General features: G+C 42.9%; 1 protein-coding gene across 3 annotated transcripts in view; it reads left to right on the top strand.

Moving 5' to 3' along the window:
• The window catches only part of SLC4A5 (solute carrier family 4 member 5), a 77164-nt gene that overhangs the window by 42912 nt on the left and 12689 nt on the right, over positions 1-21563 (top strand). For all 3 annotated transcript variants that reach the window (XM_081921275.1, XM_081921277.1, XM_081921276.1), the window contains 8 exons: positions 89-247; positions 2740-2918; positions 3387-3516; positions 5237-5508; positions 13939-14000; positions 16368-16568; positions 17454-17567; positions 19124-19285. In XM_081921275.1, the coding sequence (XP_081777401.1) occupies positions 89-247; positions 2740-2918; positions 3387-3516; positions 5237-5508; positions 13939-14000; positions 16368-16568; positions 17454-17567; positions 19124-19285 (1279 nt within the window). The remainder of the gene's footprint in view (positions 1-88; positions 248-2739; positions 2919-3386; positions 3517-5236; positions 5509-13938; positions 14001-16367; positions 16569-17453; positions 17568-19123; positions 19286-21563) is intronic.

Genomic DNA, 21563 nt, shown 5'->3' on the forward strand with positions numbered 1-21563 from the left:
AGGAACAAAGGCTTGCAGGCTGGGCTAAGTGGTGTTGCACTTCGGGCACCAGGTTTCCTAACACTTTGCTATTTCTCTCTTCCACCAGAAAATCTGTGTTTTCCCTGAGTGAGGCTGGACAAATGAATGGCACGGCCGGAGGAGCAGGAGGCGGAGGGGGCGGAGGGGGCGGTGGTGGGGGAGGCAGCGAAGATGACGAGATGCCAGCTGTGCATGAGATTGGGGAGGAGCTTATCTGGACTGGAAGGTAAGCAAAACATTCTGGACTCCATGAGCAGAAAGAGAATCTGTTTAGGGACTGAGGGAAAGCACTAAACACAGTCATCAAGCTGGAGATATTTTCACCCGTGGTACAGAGCTCCTGAGATCATGGACCAAACTAGATAATGTGGCAGCAAATATATGTATTTAAACCCAGACCTACTGCAAATGTGTAGAACAGGGTGTTTCCCCCCCCAAAAAAATAATAATAATAGTCCTCTCTGCAATCTGCCGTCTAAGCTGGGCTCTCAACTCTTAGTCCCTAGCCAGGTTCATGTCCATCATCAGAGCCTAACCAGAGTAGGAGCCTTCAGGAACAGGCTGCAGGTTGCCCTCCAACCCCCTGCTTTCTATATGATTGAGCTTCAGCTGGAGGCCCAGCTGCACCCGTGTATGGACAGGGATAGCCTAACTTCTGTTGTCTGTGCTCTGGTAACCTCAAGGTTAGATTACTGCAATGCGTTCTACATGAGGCTGCTTCTGAAGAAAGTTCACAAACTTCATCTAGGTTGCTGACTGGGACAAGATGGTTTAAATATATTACACCAGTCCTGGCCTGACTGCACTGGCTGCCAAATACATTTTGGGCCCAATTCAAAGTGCTGGCTTTGACTTATAAAACCTCAAACAGCTCAACACCACAATACCTCAAGGACCACCTCTTTCTATAGGGGCTCCTGGTTTGTTTTTGTTTTTTTAAGTATTTTGTGTTCTCATTTTGTACTTTTATGTTGTGAACCACTCTGTGATGATGATGATGATGATAATAGATAGACAGATGATAGCTAGCTAGCTAGCTAGCTAGCTAGATGATAGATAGATAGATAGATAGATAGATAGATAGATAGATGATAGATAGATAGATGATAGATAGATAGATATAGATAGATAGATGATAGATAGATAGATAGATAGATAGATAGATATAGATAGATATAGATAGATAGATAGATAGATGATAGATAGATAGATAGATAGATAGATAGATAGATAGATAGATAGATAGATAGATGATAGAGATAGATAGATAGATGATAGATAGATAGATAGATAGATAGATAGATAGATAGATAGATAGATGATAGATAGATAGATAGATAGATAGATAGATAGATAGATAGATAGATGATAGATGATATAGACAGACAGACAGACAGACAGACAGACAGATACAGGTTTAAATTTATGAACTCACTGCCATCCAGTAGCGGCTGGAGGGGTGGTGGTGCAGCAAGGGTTGTGTGACAGTGTGGAGCTATTTGGTACCAAGAGGGGGAAAGGCAAGAGGACAGGAAGCTCAACCCAAGCGCAGTGGCGGGAGCTTCAGATTGGTTGCCTGGCCTGTGCCTCTCTGGAACAAGCAGCGAATCACAGCATTGGGAAGCCAAGTCATCATTCGTGCCCCACCAACCACTCCTGTAGCTATTATGTCTAGTCTGGCCTTGTGTTGCTCCAGAAAATACCTTATGTTTCGATGCTGCACAACCTACACTCATGTGAAGCTAGCCTCTTGTTCCTCTTGGATTTGTGTACATGGGAGAAGCATGCAAAAGGCAAACTGCCCTGCTGAAGGAGAACAAGCACAGCAGGACTCCCAGGGGCTGGGGCAGGGATCGTGATAGAGGGCATTCCAGCAGGGTGAAAGTTATGTTAGTTTTCCTGATTATAATGCTAGCTTTTCCATTTTCTAATATTCCTTTCACACTGCAGTACCTGTTGTGTTTCGGACCTGTAGCTTTTGGACGGATGTACTGACAAGTTGCACTAAATTCCCCCCTGAAAACTGTATGGCAGGATACCACCCCAAATTTCATCACTTTACTCCCTCAATTTTCAGAGTTAATGGAGTTATAAACAGCTTTGGTTTTGTTTTTGTTTTTTTCTGGAAGCAATTAACATGAAAAAGAGCACTAAACTTCCACAGTATTCTGCTAGATTTCTGGAAATGGCTTTTACGTCATGTGAAAGCTCAAATATAATGCGGAAATTAACCGTTGGGGAAGCAGAATGAACTGTTGTGTGAAGGCAGCCACAGTGTTGCACTGGCTAGTGTCTTCCCCCTACGGCCAGCAGAAGTAGAATACACCGGGCAACACTGAAAATCTAGCCAGAGTTATTTGATTTGCAGAATATGTTCTAGTCACAGAAGTTGACTTTTGTGGAAACGTGGTTTTTAAAAATTTATTTATTGTTTAGTTTTATTCATTTGTTGTTGTTGTTGTTAAGTAGTAGTATTTGCATTTGTAGCCCACTTTTCCTCCAAGGAGCTCAAGGTGGTGTATTTTGTTTTCCCCTTCCTTATCAAATCCCCACAACAGCCCTGTGAGGTAGGTTAGGCTGAGAGGGCGTGACTGGCCCAAGGGCGCACCCAGTGAGCTTCATGGCTGAGGGGGGATTCCAACCCTGCTCTCCCTCAGTGTCTCTTGTGTGCTTCCCTCTGGTGCAGAGTGTGCCCAGCATCTCCTGTTCGCTTTCCAGGTTCTGTGGTGGCCTATTTTTGGATATCAAGAGGAAGCTGCCCTGGTTTCCCAGTGACTTCTACGAGGGCTTTCACATCCAGTCCATCTCTGCCATCCTCTTCATCTACCTTGGCTGCATCACAAATGCCATTACGTTTGGCGGGCTGCTGGGGGATGCGACAGAAAACTACCAGGCAAGTCTGGGCCAAAACGGGGTCTTCAGGAACAGGCAGTGCTCCCTAGGAATGGGCAGATAAGCCGAATCATGGTCCAGGCTAGTTATGAATGTGTTTGTTCTTAGAGACCATTCCATCCTGTAGGAAAATACATAAACAAATGCTTAAATGCATATTTGTGGGACTGAAGCTGTCCGTATTTAGGTGGGTGTGCATCTGAGTGCACCTGGGCTCATCTTCCATCTCCAAATGTGGGCATGTAGAACAAAGCATTGCAGGTGAGTGAAGAACCATCAGCACAGACATGACTCTGCATGCTGCCCGTGGTCCCAGAGCCCTACCCTGTTATCCGCAGGTACCTGGTACCCAGGCACTCTTGAACATGTGGCAATGATTGTTGTGATGTGGTTTTGCACCCAAGCAGTGTCATTTTTGACAGCACTTAAAATGGCACCTATTGACATTTAGCTGTTTTCCTGCCACCAGGGAGTCATGGAGAGCTTTCTTGGCACAGCAATGGCAGGGGCCGTGTTCTGCTTCTTTGCTGGGCAGCCCCTCATTATCCTGAGCAGCACAGGACCCATCCTGATCTTTGAAAAACTTCTCTACGATTTCAGCAAGTAAGTGAAATCATTCCTAACAGGATCAATTTACAGAAGTAAGCTTGCTTCGTTCTATTGCATTTGGCTAACCCTACTCCGGAGTTTAGGATTGTTCGATTCTGTTCTGCTGCTAATTTATGTTTTAACTGTCATTTTGTTTTAAGTGCTGTGTTTTGATTTGTGTTGGAAATGTCTGCAGTGAAAGGGGCTCTGCAAAATGTATGAATAAACAAGGGTTGCATCCAGCATGACAGATGCAGAGTTTCACTCCCTGGGCACTCTCAAATTCTGCTCCAGATGTTCTTCCAACTCCCTCAGGGTGTTTGTGGGATAACCAGCCTCATATATCCAACATGCTTCAGTCTAATTTATGCACAAATGGTTTGATACCATAGAGTAAGCCTTTGTTCTCCCCCAGTCCACCTAAGAAGCTCAGCATGTGAAGAGGTCTTAGCTGTTGTACAGTTTTCACAAGCCTCTCCTGACTTCCTGTATAGATAGTTTAGGGACTTTTACCACTTTGTAAATATGTTTTCCTGTGCATCTTTTCTGACTGATGTATGGAAAAGCACATAAACCTGACCATTGGAGAGTTTGTAAGTAAACAATTTTTAACTTCCCAACTGTGTACTGGGCAGAGAGGGAAAGAAATAAACCTTTTAAGAAAACCTTTTGAAAGAAACTTTTTAAGGGGGCATTTTGGAACTCACTTGGAGGGGCACATGTTTTAAAGGTCTAACAGCCTATATTTCCACATTTTGCTTTGCTGCAGATTTTGTGATTTTATTAAGTCTCTGCTGGGGTTGCCTCACCAAAGAGTGCTGACCCAGACTTGGATCTTGGCATGCAGGAATTCTCCTTTCTATATGTTTCTTTGCATCAGCAGTTGAAGGGGAAGCAGAAAGGAAAGAAGGCTCCATTGTACCAGTGGGAGCCTCCTGGGCTAGTGGACAAGCAGCCTCGCAGGACCCTAAATAAAGAAAATACTAGATGAATTATGGCAACATCATTCACGTGTTCTTCTTCCATTTCCTTATGTGAATCAAATGTCTTATTAGTATTACTTAAAACTGTGGGAATGTTCAGGGGTGGAGAGGATATATTGACTAATTATATCCTTATCCAACTTGTGCTAACAAGTTCCCAAAATATCAGCAGAGTTTATAAACATTCCCCTTTTAGTTCGCAACGGTAACGTCTGCACAGGTTCGCTAGAACCTCTATAATAATTACTCTGGTAATTTCCCCTTTGTTCCCTCTTAAAACACAAGACACGACACAGTCTTTATAAAAGTATAAAAGAGTTTACTCACGTTCTGTTCACAATATGATCCCAGAAGGCAGGCAGCTTAAAAAGGTAAAATACATTTAGAATCTATCTTGTAGCAAGATAGTACTGTCCTCTCTTGGCTGAGAGCCAAGAGGGCATGTTGCTCCTTCAGAAGATGAAGATGAGAGAGAGAGAGAGAGAGAGAGAGAGAGAGAGAGAGAGAGAGAGAGAGAGAGAGAGAGAGATGGCTGCCTGCCCTGTGCTTTTATCATTTACCTGCACAGGTGAGGCCACACCCACCTCTGGTCACATGTGGAGGAAGTCCATCCCCAGGAAGTTTACCTGCTTACTAGACAGACATCCCTCCCCATGTTCTAATATGTACACTCTAGGAATGTTGTCATTGACTGCTCCTGTGTTTACATCCCACAAAAACAACCTTTGACTTCATGTCATTTCCAATTTCAGAGGCAATGGCATTGACTACATGGAGTTTCGCCTCTGGATCGGCTTGCACTCTGCTCTCCAGTGCCTTATCTTGGTAGCTACAGATGCCAGCTTCATTATAAAATACATCACACGGTTCACTGAGGAAGGGTTCTCCACTCTCATTAGCTTCATCTTCATCTACGACGCCATCAAGAAGATGATTGGAGCCTTCAAGTACTACCCCATCAATGCAGGCTTCAAGCCAGACTACGTGACAATGTATAAGTGCGAGTGCATTGCTCCAGACCCAGGTGAGTACAAGTCTTGCATCCTCCTGATGCAATCCTGGGGTGCGTTCCTTGCTGCCATCCATTGTTTGAACCACAGTTCTGTGTTGATACCCTGTGCCTGAAGGAAATGAGTCCTGCAAAAGGTTTCTGATGTATCCTTGCAAAGACTGGTTTGAGATAGCAGAGGCATCTCTGGCTGCCCCTCTTCATTGGAGCTTGTTCTGCATGATGTTGTAATGTGCTCAGGCCAGTGACCAGGAGCATTGTGCATAGAGGTGGCATCGGGGTGCACCATGTGGGAGGCATCGTATGTTGAGGCAAGCGGGTGAAAACTGGCATGCAAGAAGTCTCCATGTGTTCAAGTTAAATTGGTGGTTGGTGTACTAAATAATTTTACCAGCATTTTAACAAAATGCTATTTAAGAGCCAATGACCCCGGGGTCTGTCAGTCAGAGTCAAGGCCAGCCCAAGTCATTTTGCTGCCTGAGGCAGAAGCCATGCACAGAAGCTGACTGGACTGGCAACTCAATCTTACTTCAACATTATCAATGTTCCTTCCATGTGAGATTTTAAAGCTGATGGATCACAAAGAGGCTTGCATGCATACTGAAAGGTCAAGGCACATGCATGGTATATGGTGTTGTATACAGAATTCAAATTCCTGAGGTTTTTCCAGCTTTCTGGGTTTTTGTAATGTAAGCTTGGAGTCCTTATGGCTGTGAAGTTGAGCTTGAAAATGTGTGAAGTTCCAGAAAGGGAAAGAGCAGTGACATCGAGCAGAGTAGTTGCCCCTCAGTAAAAATACATCCCAGCAGAAAATATTACAAAAAATAGGAAAATATCAGCAAATTTGCCTAATTAATCTGAGATGCATAAGTTGTTGTTTCTTTGGTGCTGAATTTGAGATAGAGTTGAGTCTGGATTTATTTGCACATTCAGTTAGCAAGCTCTCTCTGAGATACTTCCAAGGAGAAGAGCTCTTATTTTTTATATAAGCAGATTGAAACAAAACCAAAACTGAGTCCATGTTATTGTAACCCATCTCTGATTTATGTGGTAGATGAATTCATGTGCTTCTTTAACACTGATTACTTTTATTTTAAACTGACAAACTTAACTAACGACCAAAGAACTCCACTTCTACAAATGATGAATAAAAGATGAAAACCCAGTTACTTTCATTTTATGATACACAATGAGAGTTACAGAAGAAGAAATCCCCTTAGGTGCCACCCCGTGTCCATCCCAAACCATTCCTCCTAAAAGAACAACACCAGTCTCTCATTGGTTGGTCTTGGGGTTCTACTAAAATTTAAAAATTTGATGTGGCACCCATGATCTAGATATATCTCCACTTATAATATCGACATTTGAAAAGTTTTCCTGAACGTCTATAAAGTGTTTGATACTACAACTGCAAGAAGAGAGCATCTTAGTTGCAGGACCAGGCGTCAGGCTCCCCATACCCCCAACCCATGCGAATAAGACCAATAAGACTGGCTTTAGGTCAAAACAGGCCACAACTTTATTGAATACAGATGAAAGAGGTTTGGCTTGGGCACGGGGCAACCTAAATACTTCTGGCCCACCCGCTGGAAGTGATGCATTGTCAATCCAGGCGGGGGTTCCTAAGATTTACATCCAATAGGGTGACGCCTGCAGGGACCGCCGTCTGGGGCTAGGACCCTGTCTTTGATAGGTGGCAGGGGCTTATGCCCCAGGTTCCAGTTCCCTCATTGGGGCCCCAGTGAAGCCTCCACTGTCCTGCAATGCCACCACACCAAGAGGGGTGAGCGGACTTATAAGACAACTTAATATCTCATCAGGGAAAAAGAAACCAAATTCTTTTTTTCCAGAGCCATGATGTACTCTTCTCTGACAGTGGCTGTATTGTAGAAGGCTATTTATTTATTTATTTATTTATTTATTTATTTATTTAGTCAATTTGTTAACAGACCATCAGCATGAACTCCCAGGTTGCAGATTTAAAAAAACAGCATGGAAATTTTTCAGTATTTTAGTGTGACTTTTCTCCTAATAAACACACTTTTGTCTGCACTTTTGACTAACAAAGACATTTTTTGCAAACAGCTTCTCCTGATAAAATGCACTTTTGTAATTCTCACTAATATATTCATTTTTATACACATATCCCCCTATTATGTGCATTTTTGTAAACACTGTCTGGTTGGAGAACTGTCTTGCAAAATTCATGTAAGTGTGAATTTTGACGGACAGCTATGTTTGGAAAGTGAAAATTTGATAGATTCAGCTGAATTGAGTTTCTCCCTCATCTCCACTCCTGGGGGGCACCTGCCCATTTGAGCCGCACCAAAACTTGCCATTTCTCAAGTATATATTTGCTCAAAAAGTGCAAAACTTACCTTCATTATATTGAAGGGCAACAGAGTTCTCTGCATAATAATAATTCAGCAGAAAACGTTAACTCTCAGAAGAAGTGGTATTTGGAACAAAATACATGGAAATTCTGCAGTTAAAAAATGAACTATTGAAGTTGCTGCATCCTCATATGTGTTCTAGCTCCAACTTGGACATCTCAGTTACTTGTCTCCACCCTGAGCTGGAGGAAAAGACATTCATTTGAGAGGGGGGGTCAGGTCACACTCTCCTCTCTACATTATTTTCATGCAATGAATTTGCAGTTAGTTACTCCTATTCTGTTGGGGTCACTCTTCTACGGCTGGTTTATCTCCCTTCCTTCACCCCCACTGAAGGACACATGGCCTATGCATTCCCTAGTCTGATAGTGTTCATTGCTGTTCTAAATTCTCTATAGAATGTGTTCAAATATTAACTGAGACATCACAGGTCTTGGGCAACACAGCTCCCCCCACCATCTGTGTTAGTTTTTTGAACTTTAGATACAAACTTTACTTTGTTGTTGGAACTGTTTGTGGTGGCCCTTGGGTGGCTGTGAAATCTATCGATATTACCCCAGGGTCCAGTAAAACTGCAATCCTATACACACTTACTTGGGAGGAAGGAAGGAAGGCCTGTTGAATTCAGTGTGACTTGATTCTGACTGAGTAACCATACCTATGATTGCTCTCTAAATCAGGAAGACTGGGAGCTACTGGCAGATCTCTTGGTGATCTGCCATAGATGAGAAAGGGATTTCTGACTGTCAGTTGTCTATAGCAATTATTTAAAAGCTTTCCCACTTTAGATTGCTGAAAAATACTGCTTGTGGGGGAAACCAGGCATGGATTTTTGTACTGAAGGACTTGTGAGCTTGGTTCTGGTACTCATAAAAAATCCTTGGGCTGAGCATGTTCTTGGAGAAACCCTATTCCTTAGCACTTAGCATAATTCTGCTCTGCTGAGATTATCATCTTAAAGCGACTCACTTGGATTCTTAAGGGTGAAGGGGGACCTCCAGGTAACTGGGTCGCAGGGTGCTTAGGGCTTTACAGGTCAATGGTTGCACCTTAAATTGAACCCAGGAACATATGGTCAACCAGTGTTAACTGCTGTAGGGTAGGTGTACTGTGAGCTTGACATTGTCCTACTAGTACTCTAGCGACTGCTTTTTGCAGCTATCCAAGTTTCCCAACTGTCACCCTTTAAGGGTAGCCACACACAGAGAGCAATACAGTCTGGATGTCACCAGCACAAGAGCTTAGATCCTCTGAGCAGGACCTGTGGCTGGTGAATCAACGGCAGCTGATCAAAGCTGCTCCTGGCAGTCAACATCTCCTGAGCATATAAGGAGAGAGCCTTATGCTCAAGGTTCATTCTGGCCACTAGAGGTATTACTGATTCTAAGCCCCATACACAGAAGCAATCTCAACTACTTCTTCTGTGTATCACTAAGCCAGCCTTCTTTACCCTGGTGGCTTCCAGATGATATGGATTACAACTCCCCTTAGCAGGGATGTCAACATGAATAAAATGGGGGGGGGGCAGGGAAGCCCCATCCTGCATAATCAATCACATAAAGTGGTGCCCACATACCATTTGAATGGCAATGTCCATCAACTGGGGAGGGGGGGCTCAAATATTTTATGGCGGCAAAGGGACCTCAGCTCCTAGGAGTTGACTCCTGTACCCCTTAGCTCCAACCAGCACGGCCACTGGATGCTGAGGCTGATGTAGTTCAAAGCATCTGGAGGGCACCGGGTTGGGGAAGGTTGCACAAAGCACTTCATTATTCATTCTTATTGCAATGTCCCCTTACTGCAACCAACTGAGAGCTTGCCTGAGGTTCCCTAGTCAGCTTCATGACTAAGATTTGGACCTGCTTCTCCCACAAACAAACCCAAAGCTACACTGGCCAGTCTCCTTTCCATGCCTGACTGAAGGCACAAATGTGAAGGTAAAATTCCCATTTTAGTGCCAAGGTCTCCAGTAAGTTCAGTGTTTTCTTAGGAGAGGGCCTCTGATGTGTGCAGAGACCGCTCTGACCTGAGCCCAGGGACTTCCCCAAACACTTCCATTGGGGGAAGCAGGTCTTAATGGGTGTCCTCTGTGTGCGCACTGTTGCTTTTTCCATTGAGGTGAGTTGGGCAGTCCACATCCACGAGAGGTTTGTGTGTGCACCAGAGCAGAGCTAAGCTTTTTTCTGAGCCAAAGCAACCTGATGCAGACTGCACTACCAGGTACCAAATAGAATCATGCAGTTGGAAGGGCCAATTACTCCAACCCCCTGAAAGTAGGAATCACACCAAAGCATCCATGACAGATGGCTGTCCAACCCCTACTTAAAAACCTCCAAGGAAGGAGAGTCCACAAGGGAGACCATTCCACTGTCAAACAACTCTTACTGTCAGAAAGTTTTCCCGAATGTTTAGTTGGAATCTCCTTTCTTGTAACTTGAAGCCACTGGTTCAAGTCCTACCCTCCAGAGCAGGAGAAAACATGCATGCTCCCTCCTCCGTGTGACAGCCCTTAAGATATTTGAAGGTGGCTATCATATCTCCTCTCAGTCTCCTCTTTTCCAGGCTAAACATACCCAGCTCCTTCAAAAGGTCCTCGTAAGGCTTAGTTTCCAGACCCTTGATCTTCTTGGTTCCCCTCCTCTGCACATATTCTAGCTTGTCAACATCCTTCTTAAATTGTGTTATCCAGAACTGGACACAGAATGATGTTTGCAGATAACTGGGTAATAATGTTATCTGCAAACATAACAACAACAACAATGGGGTGATGTTTGCAGATAACTGGGTAGTAATGTTATCCGTAAACATAACAACAACAACAGCAACAGGGTAGCTGTGGGAAGTCCAGATCCATTTCCAGTCATTCAGAAACCATGGATGGGATTCAGTTCTGTGTTAGCTTGTGGGCAAACCAGAAATGGATGCTGAACCATGTTGAGACCAGCTTTTTGGTCCCTGATATTGTCTTGTCTGCACCGTAGGATAATTTGGTACATTCTCTTTTTAGCATTTTGCATGTTGTTGATGGTCCTTCCACAGATCAGCTTAATTTTGTTATTTTATGTTTTTACATAAATGGTATCAGAATTAAACATCTCTCTCCTCTTTATACTGAGAGTGCTTGCTATAATCGCCCTCTGGTGCTTTTTTTTTTGTTTTCTCTTTTCATTAGTTATGATTTTTTATTACTGTAACTGATTTGTACCATATTTGTCTCTGCTGCACACATCTATTTGGCTGCTTTCAATCTCAAGTGAGTATCATTTTATAAATATTAAAATTATTTAATATTTGATACTCGTTCCTTTTTTGTTTTTGATTATTACTTTCATCACTAGTTCTGAATATACACAGCTTACATAAAGCATTTCATGAGCCTTCTCATCCAAACCATTTAAATAAGAATAAGAATAATACAGCCAATGCTACAGAATTCTTTTAAGTTGGGTAATGAAACAATCACTTTTTAAGCTACTGGAAATCACAAAATATGTCTGGTCCTGGAAAAAACTGACAGTTGTGGAGAGAAACTTTGTTGTAACCCCATAAAGGAATCTGGAATGAATAACAGTGATTTTCTCTGTTCTCTGCTTGGTCTTATTTTGCTTTTCTTCAGCAGTCGAGTGTTATGACCCAATACAGTAGTACCAAAAACTCTGATTCTAACCCAGCAATCACTTCTCCTTCATTAACTCCTTTAACGTTGTCCTCCACTGGGAAGATTCATTATCGCTGAGATAATGCAGAACCACAGCTTGGCTTAGTTGACCCAGTGATCAAAACCAAACACACATTTCTGCACAAAATTGCTCATGTTGGGGCTTGTTCAGGCTGATAAGAGTTATTTTCAGCCACATGTTTTCCTTTCCCCCACTATTATCATTCTGGAATCCTGAGCAGAGATGAATTAAATATTTGCGGTCCCCAAAGCAAGGAGGCGTTCCAAGAAGAGATCCTGGCTGCTTGAGGCCTGATCTCTATAAGCTCAGTGGGGGTGAGAGAGTCCCATGAAGGAGACGTCGGTGAGTCAACCTGCTGCCTTTATTGGCCACACAGCTCCTTCAAGCCACCCGTGACTGACCTCAAGTGTTTACCTGACCAAGCTGAAGCAGATAGACCACACCTGTAAATCTGTAAGGATAATGCTGACTTGTTCTGGACTTCACTACTATTGGCAAAAGCACATCTTTTGAGATCCCTTGGTATGAAATTCTGGAATAGTATTATAAGGATTGTTTTGGTTTCAGTGCTGCTTATTTGGAATTTCTCTTCATATTTTCCCTGAAAGGTGGCCTGCTTTTTCTCTGTTTTCTTCTGGAAAAGGTGGGTGGGAAAGGATCCAGAGAATCCTCTTTCTTGCAGTGAGAATCCAGGATGGCAGATGAAGAATACTTCCTGAAGAAGATGCTACCCACTGACCACAAATTTTGGAGGGGGGGTGTTTTCTATTTGTATTTGCCACAGTGGTGGCCTTCAGTATGGATTGAGGGATCTGTTAAATTCGGTTTCTCCTGCTTCCAGTCTTAAGTTCCGTTCCTATTTCTGCATCATTTTACAATAAAAAACTACAGAAGAAAATTATATGCATTTTCATGCACTTTTCTCCTAAACATAGACATTTTTGTACACAATTTTGCCCAATTTTTTCTTTTTCTTTTTATAAGGTTCCTTTCACTAATGTGTACATGCACCTTCTGTTAACATAAGCTTTTTATGCCCTTTTTTTTGCAAGCTGCATTCCAAAATTTGCATTGTGAACTGTTTCAGTTTGCAAGCTAGTTTGGGAAGTGTGAGTTAGGTGAGTTTGCGTCAGAATGTAAACAAAAACAAATTTCTACTCCATCTCTTGTCTTGGGACAATAATTGCAGAATATTAAAGGTTTGTACCAAAGAATGCTACCTAGCAAAGTACAAAAGTCATATTTATGTGGTATTTTTTTAATTAAAAAAAATAAGTTATAAGTCTTGATTATGAACAAGTCATCTGGTCAGTTCTTCCTGCCACTTTCTCCCTTCTCATAACAGGTGAGTATCTTGTCTGTTTTGAACTGCAACTTCTCAAAATGTGATTGTGTGTGTTCTGATGGGCTGGGCTTCAAATAGTTTGCCAACATGTGTGGCACCCCACACCTCAACTTAGCAGCTTACTGGGAAATCAAGACTGGCCCAAGATTATCCAGTGAGCATCTTGGTTGAGTTGGGATTAGAACTAAACAGTCTGGTTCCCTCCAGATGTTTTCGGCTATAATTCCCACCAGCTCCAGCTAGCATGGCACCAGGTAGGTGAAGGCTCAGCAATATCACCATCACATTACACTGGCTCTCTGTTGTAAATAGCTCTTTATTTTTGAGATAGTTGCATTTTTGTAGACAGCCTTGCTTGGCAGCCAAGATGTCTGGAAACAAATATGGGATCAAATAAGGATCAGTCACTGCCTCTTTCTTCCAAGAGGGAGAGTTTTCCGTGCAGTTGTAGATCCTATCCTCCGGGTTGATCTGAATTGGACCATTGCCTCTCAGCCATGCAGTCTCTTGAACAGCCTTGATACCCTGTAGCTATTATATAAGGTCAACTGTTTCAATATGCGCCAAAAGACACCTTGGGTATCTGGGAGGCATCTAATTTGGCTTTTTAAAGTCACCCCTGAAGCCAAATTGGAAAGCCACACATTATGTTAATCGGGGAGAAGTTTCTGCTGGAGTTAGAACCAGGGCGTTTGTCCTCCAAGTTGCCAAACCTCATTCAGGCAGAAAGGCATTTCCTTGATAACCCACCAACAAGAATCTGTAATTGCATCTCCAAATTTGGTCAGAGTTTTGTCAATGTTTCAAGCTTCATGCCTCATCATGCAACTGACTGGAGATTCTGGATCCCACCCTCGAATTTGTAACTGAATACGGATTGTGCTTCTGCTTTGCCTATAAAATAGTGATTATTCGAAACAGTTTAAGCCAGTGGAGATAACAATGATAAGCAAGATTTCCTATCTGGAGTGAGACTTTTTCTTTAAAATATATATTTTTAAAATCTTAACTAACTCCTTTTCTGCAGTGAATACAACATTGTTCAATGCTTCAGTTCCACTGGCCCCAAACAACACTAACATTTCTGTGGTAAGTAGCTGGGATTTATTTTCTACTCCTCCTCTCCTCCCATATATAATAACTCCTGCTTGCATATTTGCTTACATGTTTTACCTAACTCCATAGAGTAGGCAAAATTAGATAAAGCCAGTGGAATCGGGGCTACTCCCATGAAGATAGAACTCTTTGATTGCATTTATAAAACTTTCTTTTCTGACATCTCAGCAATAACCAGGCCAAGTTCAGTCTGTTTCTGTTGACATTCAAGTCTTGCATTGACCTGCTCAGGCACTAAGATCAGAGGAGCAGGCTTCTCGGTGGTCTCTGTGTCAAAGGAGGTGCTCTAGTGCGAGACAGGGCAGAAGAGCCTTTTCCGTGGTGGCTCTGTGCCCATTGAATGGCCTCCCTGCTGGGGTGCATCTTTATCCCATGCTTATATTCTGCCATGGATGCTTTAGCTGAGATTCCTGCATTGCAGGGGGTTGGACTAGATGACCCTTCAGGTCCCTTCCAACTTTACGATTCTATGATTCTATAATTCTTCTGAATGCCAAGTGAAGACATACCTTTTTTGGTCAGGCTTTCAGAGGCTGATGGTTCGTCATTTGAATGATGCTGCTAATTACCATATTTTTTGCTCTATAAGACACACCAGACCACAAGACGCACCTAGTTTTTGGAGGAGGAAAACAAGAAAAAAATATTCTGAATCTCAGAAGCCAGAACAGCAAGAGGGATCGCTGCACAGTGAAAGCAGCAATCCCCCTTGCTGTTCTGGCTTCTGGGATAGCTGCGCAGCCTGCATTCGCTCCATAAGATGCACACACATTTCCGCTTACTTTTTAGGAGGGGAAAAGTGAGTCTTATAGAGCAAAAAATACGGTACATTTTAATGTAATTTATGAGAAACATGTTAATGTTTTGCTTATTGTCTTTTTTAAAAATCTTATTTATGGCCCCTGCAGCCATTTTTGGTGAAGGGCAGTAAAGAAATCTATTAAGAAGTAAACAAATAAAAGAAGGGAGAATTCAGCCATTTCCTTTTCACTTTCTGACCAGTGTTTTCAAAGGACAAGCAAGACATTGGGAACAGCCCTGACACAGCAAAACAAACATGCATATTCTATATTAGATTAATTGCACCCTGTATCAGGGTGAGGGATCCGAGTGGCGCTGTGGTCTAAACCACTGAGCCTCTTGGGCTTCCTGATCAGTTCAAATCCCTGCGACAGGGTGAGCTCCCGTTGATCAGCCCCAGTTCCTGCCAATCTAGCATTTTGAAAGCAAATCAAAGTGCAAGTAGATAAATAGGGAAGGGTAAGGTAAATGGTGTTTCTGTGCACTGCTCTGGTTTTGGCATTCCATTGCACCAGAAGCGGCTTAGTCATGCTTGCCACATGCCTCGGAAAAACTGTCTGCAGACAAACACCGGCTCCCTCGGCCTATAAAGCGAGATGAGTGCTGCAACCCCAGAGTCATCTGCGACTAGAATTAACTGTCAGGGGTCCTTTACCTTTACCTTTTTTATATCAAGGTGAATCTACAAAGCATGTAGATTAGGCTGAGGAAAAAAGATTTGATTAAGTCCCTGCTCCCCAGATGTTTTAGACTACAATGCTCATCAGCCCCAGCTAGGATGGCATAATTAAAATTTCCCAACAAGTACAAACACGCCAGGTAGCCAGAGGCAAGCACAGGAGCAAACTCCCTTGAGCACACCTGAGAAGTTGTGTAAATCATAGAACTCTGCTGTGAATCAACCAACATTTCTAGGTACCCAGTTGAACAACGATGACTGCTGCCACCCAGTGGGTATTTTGCATTGCTTGAGTGGATTCTTCACTCTTTATCTTCCTTCGAACCCTGTAGCTGCTTTTTTCCATGGGATTTGGTTGTGTTGTTTCATTGATTGCAAATGGCAAAGGAGTGGAGCATGATTGCTCATATAAATCAGAGCAATCCAAAATATTTTTAGATAGGTCAAACTTGTTGAAGAGGGTGTGAATGTTAATTGTGATAATCTTCAAAATAACTTTTCTTCAATTTTCAAGACTTTATTATGAAGTTAAAAGAATCCAGTAAGAAATGTAAAATAAAATAAATAAGAATTAAAACACCGTACAAAGCAAAACAAAAATTTCAAAAGAGCTTTGTGCAACCTTGAAAAACTGTATTACCAGTCAATTCTGCTGCTACTACTACTATTTCATTTTCTAGTATATACTCTACACTTTCCCCGATGCTTTTCAGACAGGACAGCAATTAGGAACATTGTTAATCTTCTAAATTCAAGAGATTTGTGCCTTTTAAGACCAACAGCATTTTACTTGACAATGAAAACAAATTATTGTTTAACATCCTAAAAATATTGTGGTTTGTTTTCTTCCCTCTTTCAAGTACAATCCTATTAATGTAACAGCTCTGGACTGGACCCAGCTGAGCAAAAAGGAATGTCTGAAATATGGAGGAAGTCTGGTGGGGAAGTCCTGCAAATTCGTCCCTGACCTGGCCCTCATGTCTTTCATTCTCTTCTTTGGGACTTATTCCATGACTTTGACTCTGAAGAAATTCAAGTTCAGTCGCTACTTTCCTACAAAGGTAAGTAAAACCACAGATCCTCTCAACTAGCCTTCCCCAACCTGGTGCCCTCCAGTGTATTGGACTACAACTTCCATCAGCCCCAGATAACACTGATAAGATGGCTGGAAGCTGATGGGAATAGTAATCCAAAACATCTGGAGGGCAACAAGTTGGGGAAGACAGCTCTATACTCCAAAAGCAAAACTTTTCAATCAGAAAATGCAAGTTGATCCGCTGGAAGTACTATCAGGAAAGTGACATGCATCCAGGCCTGAACCCAGCAGTGAGCTCTGCAAGGGGGCACAGACGTCTGGGAGGGGGGCAATTGATCATAGAAGTGTAGAGTTGGAAGGGATCCGGAGGGTCCAGTGCAGGAATCCTTTTGCCCAACATGGGGCTCTAACCCATGACCCAGAGATTAAGAGTCTCATTAGGAGGAAAACATTTTGGGTCCCCCAAAGATCTAGAGGCTACATGTTAATCAGTTCTATCCAACACTCCCCCCAACTAGATCAAAGTGGGTACAATTGTATTTTTATTTTTATTTTTATCTATTTGCCTGCCCTTCACCCTAAGCAGGGCTACAAACAGTTTAAAACAGTTGCACAAATTTAGTAAGAAAAAGCACTTCCAACTCTAAAAGAAGGCGCATTTATACAGAAAAAAGTCAATGATTTCTTCTGAGCCAAACGGGTGTGAAACTGAAATAAAATGAGGTGTGAACCAGCCTGAGCTTGAAACCTCTGTGTGTCTGCTCATCTAGCTCTCAGAAGCTGCAAACCTGCAGATGGCTCCCCTTCCTGCTTACCTGCATGGCAGCAAAAATGATGCCAAGGGTCCCTCTGTGTCATCACTCCACTTTATTTGCCTTTTCCTTCCAAACCCTGTCTCCTCTTTTTTTAGGTCAGGGCCCTGATTGCTGATTTTTCCATTGTCTTCTCCATCCTGTTCTTCTGTGGAATAGATGCCGGTCTGGGACTGGATACTCCCAAATTGCATGTGCCCAGTATAATTAAGGTTCGGATTCCCTTGTGGGTTTTGATGTGCTCTTATCTCCTAACGCCCCTCTGCTCCACCCCTTTGCTTGCTTGCTTCCAAAAACTTATCTGTGTAGCCTCAAGGTTTCGTTACTGCTTTGTGTGTGGCTGGCCAGTTACTTGAACAACAACCAACCGTCAAAGTGAACTGGTATATCTCAGGAATGGGGTAACCTCAAGCCAGAGGCAGATTTAGGGCAGCACATGGCACCAAGCCAAGAGGGACACCAGTGGGCTAGTGCACATGCAGAACAGAAGGCAAGAGGGGAGGGGTGTCAGATTTGAAAGATCAAGGACTGAGAGTTTCATGTAGGATTTTCAGTGTCTCAGAGAAAGCTGAACCCGGAGCCTGCAAAGCAAGTTGTGCTTGAAAGGGATGGGGGAGGGCAGAATGATCTGGACCCCAGTATGCTGGAAAATGTATTGTAACTAATATCCATAAATGATTGTTCTCTCTCCCTTCAAAGTAGAATAAGAATTTTTTGTTTTTGTTTTAAAACAATTTCTTAACTGAAATCTTTTCTTTCTCTCTTATTGAATGTTCTAACACGGCCACTTTCTGCTTTCTTTCTGGTATGTCTCCTCTCCCGTTGCTCCTTTTCTAGCTCCGAAAGCTTATTAGTGATTTCTCTATCTTCATGTCCATACTAATGTTTGTTGGTCTTGATTGTCTTTTTGGACTGAATACTCCAAAACTACAAGTGCCTACAGATTTCAAGGTAAAATCAATGAATGAGACCATCATAGAGGTAGATCGGATCAAAACGCCAACTTGCCCCAATTAGAACTGGATGAATTAGTCAATTTTGTTTCTTTGTGGTTCCATTTTTCTAACGTTAAATTTAGTTCTTCACATTTCCACATCAATTTCCATTTTGGAAGAAGTCCTCATTAAAAATTGTCTGCATTCCTATTTCATTTCATACACACATTTTAATGCAATCTTGCCCAGTATACACATTCCCCTAGCATAATACATACCTTTATTCTGTTTTCTCGGCTACCTGCCTTTCTGTCCACACTTTCCCCTAATATGTATATTTCTGTGCATGTTATTTGGTTGGAGAACTGCACTGCTGAATTCAGAAAAAGAAGAATTTCCAGGGACAGCTGTGTTTTTGGTTCACTTAATTTGTGCAAATCAAGTATTTTCTTGCCCATGCCCAAAGCCCCGGTGCCTCCACCTTACCCCTGATAATTTTGCTCTGAAGTAATCAATTCATTTCAACCTTTCTTATTGTTTGTTTCAATATGTCTTAAGATATTGTATAGGCCTGCATGGGCCATCTAACAGCCCCTCCATCCCACCACCATATCATGTCTCTTGGGCTCCCCCTATCCAGCTACATTTCTGCTTTCCATTTGAGCACTTTTGATGCTTGAAATCTGAAGTGAGAGAGAAATCGCCTTCCCACACAAGGCAGGCCTGTGCTGTGAGGCAGCATACAAGAAATGTAGGGCTCCTGCCGCCAGTCTTGTGTGCCATACTCGTAATGTGGTGATAGGTAACCTTCTACCCTTGAACTGCATTTACAGCCCACTCGCTTAGACCGTGGATGGTTTGTGTTCCCATTTGGCAAGAATCCCTGGTGGATCTACTTGGCCAGCGCGCTCCCCGCTCTCTTGGTCACCATCCTGATCTTCATGGACCAGCAAATTACAGCCGTCATAGTGAACAGGAAGGAGCACAAGCTCCGGGTATGCTTTCCTTTCCTTGCCTTGCAACTTGGGTGTTCACCAATACTGAACCCACCGAGAGAGAGAAAACTGTCTGCTGTGAAACCTGGAAGAAGGCATTGATGATGGAGCCCTGGTGGGCATGGAGTTCAGAGGCCCACTCACTTGGAAAAGGAAAGGGATAGGATCAGTATACAAGGCCAGGAACATAGAACTTTGCCTTATCCAAAGTCAGACCATTTCTCCATCTGGCTCAGTGTTGCCTATACCAGTGGCTCCCAAATATTTGGGGGCCACTGCCCCCTTGGATCCATAAACTCATCTCCATTCCCTTCTACCCTGTAAAAATCATTATTCAGAACAGCAGTTTGCACAACCGACTAAGAAAGATAATAAATTCATAGATTCAAAGAACTGTAGAGCTGGAAGGGACCCCCTGTAATGTCCAACCCCCTGTAAGGCAGGATTCTTTTGCCCAATGTGAGGCTTGAACCTATGGCCATGAGAATAAGAGTCTCACTATCCTAGGAATCTTCACGGAGTCTAGAAGTAGAAGTTGTCAGTGTGGTGTTAAGAGTGCCGGACCAGGGTTTGAATTCCCGCTCGGCCGTCCTATAAATCACTGGATGACCTTCGAGGCCAGTGACTGCCTCTCAGCCTAACCTACCTCACAGGGTTGTCAGGGGGACTAAATGGGCAGGGGGAAAACCTGTTGGAGATACATTCCCCGTGTCTGCAGTCATGGGATTGTTGTCTATCGCATGACGGTGTATGTTTTCATTCCACAGTGTGGGAAGTGATGGAGACAGGATGTTTTGGTATCACTGTGTTCCGTGAAGTGGGACTATTGTCCTTTGTTCTTTCTCTCTTTGCTGTCTGATGAGAAAGAGGAAAGAGCTAAAGCAGAATACTCCAAGTGCATTATATGTAAATAAAGTAGATTAGCCAAAATGCTGTTCTATTGGTTCTGTTACGCAAACTGTGAATACGCTGCGGATCCCTAAGTGTGCTAATGCCTTTTGGCATCAGGCGCTGTGATGTTCAGGTTGGAAGAAGCTTTTGAAGCTCCCAAACAATCGACCAGGAGGGAGAGAACATGCCAGTTGAGCATGTGTCTCTGCCAGGGTCCTACACATGAGTAGGACACTCCTAACAAAACCATGTGTACCACCTTGAGCTCATTGAAGAAAAGGTGAGATATAAATGCAATGAATAATCTTCCCTTACAATTAATTGTGAAGTTATGCAAAATCCAATTAAAACTATGCAACAACATTGATGGATTGATCCAGTGATGCCAATTTTTCAAAGTCTGATAGTCATTTAGACCTCCAGCACCCCTTGGCTCTTAAGGCCCCTCTCAGTAATCCCATTGGCTCCAGGGAAACATTTCCCCTTCTATTAATCTCTTTGATCATTTATCCGCAAGCTTGCATAAAGACTCACACAGGAATCTTTCCCACCGCTGACAGAAAACTGGGTGTGAGCAAAAGGATGTGTATGCTGCTAAGATTTATATAACATAGAATTCAACTTTAATCTGAAAGTTAATCTGAAAATATAAACATACATTTAAAAAATGAATGAAATTTCTAAAATACAACCCAGGATGAATATGTGTGGGTGGTGACAGTTGATATTCAGAACCCTGGAGAATACCCTCAAAATATACATGATTGGGCAGTAGAAAAATTCCTGTTCTCTATCAATCCATTCATCTCCAGGCTTCCCATGCATGCAAAATTATTTGGTGGAACAATTGGTCAGCTCACCGTATCTGTTTAGATCAGTCAAATGTTTACTTCTGGCAACAACTCTGTAATTTCTTTATTTATTGGCTGCTGAGGGAGACCCCTTGTGGGTTGAAGTGCCCGTGGCCTGCAGCATTCATGTTATCATTGCTGTGTTTATAATTATTACGGACATGGGTGGCACTGTGGTCTAAACTACTGAGCCTCTTGGACTTGCCAATCAGGTCGGTGGTTCAGATCCCTGTGACGGAGTGAGCTCTCGTTCTGTCCCAGCTTCTGCCAACCTAGCAGTTCGAAAGCGTGCCAGTGCAAGTAGATATTGCTGTGGTGGGAAGGTAAATGGCATTTCCGTGTGCTCAGGTTTCCATCACGGTGTTCAGTTGCACCAGAAGTGGTTTAGTCTTGCAGGCCACATAACCCGGAAAACTATCTGTGGACAAATGCTGGCTCCCTCGGCCTGAAAGCGAGATGAGCACTGCAACCCCATAGTCGCCTTTGACTGGACTTAACTGTCCAAGGGTCCTTTAGCTTTACGTTTTACCTTATAA

The sequence above is a fragment of the Podarcis melisellensis genome, assembly GCF_964234715.1.
Source record: "Podarcis melisellensis genome assembly, chromosome: 8".
NCBI lineage: Eukaryota > Metazoa > Chordata > Lepidosauria > Squamata > Lacertidae > Podarcis > Podarcis melisellensis.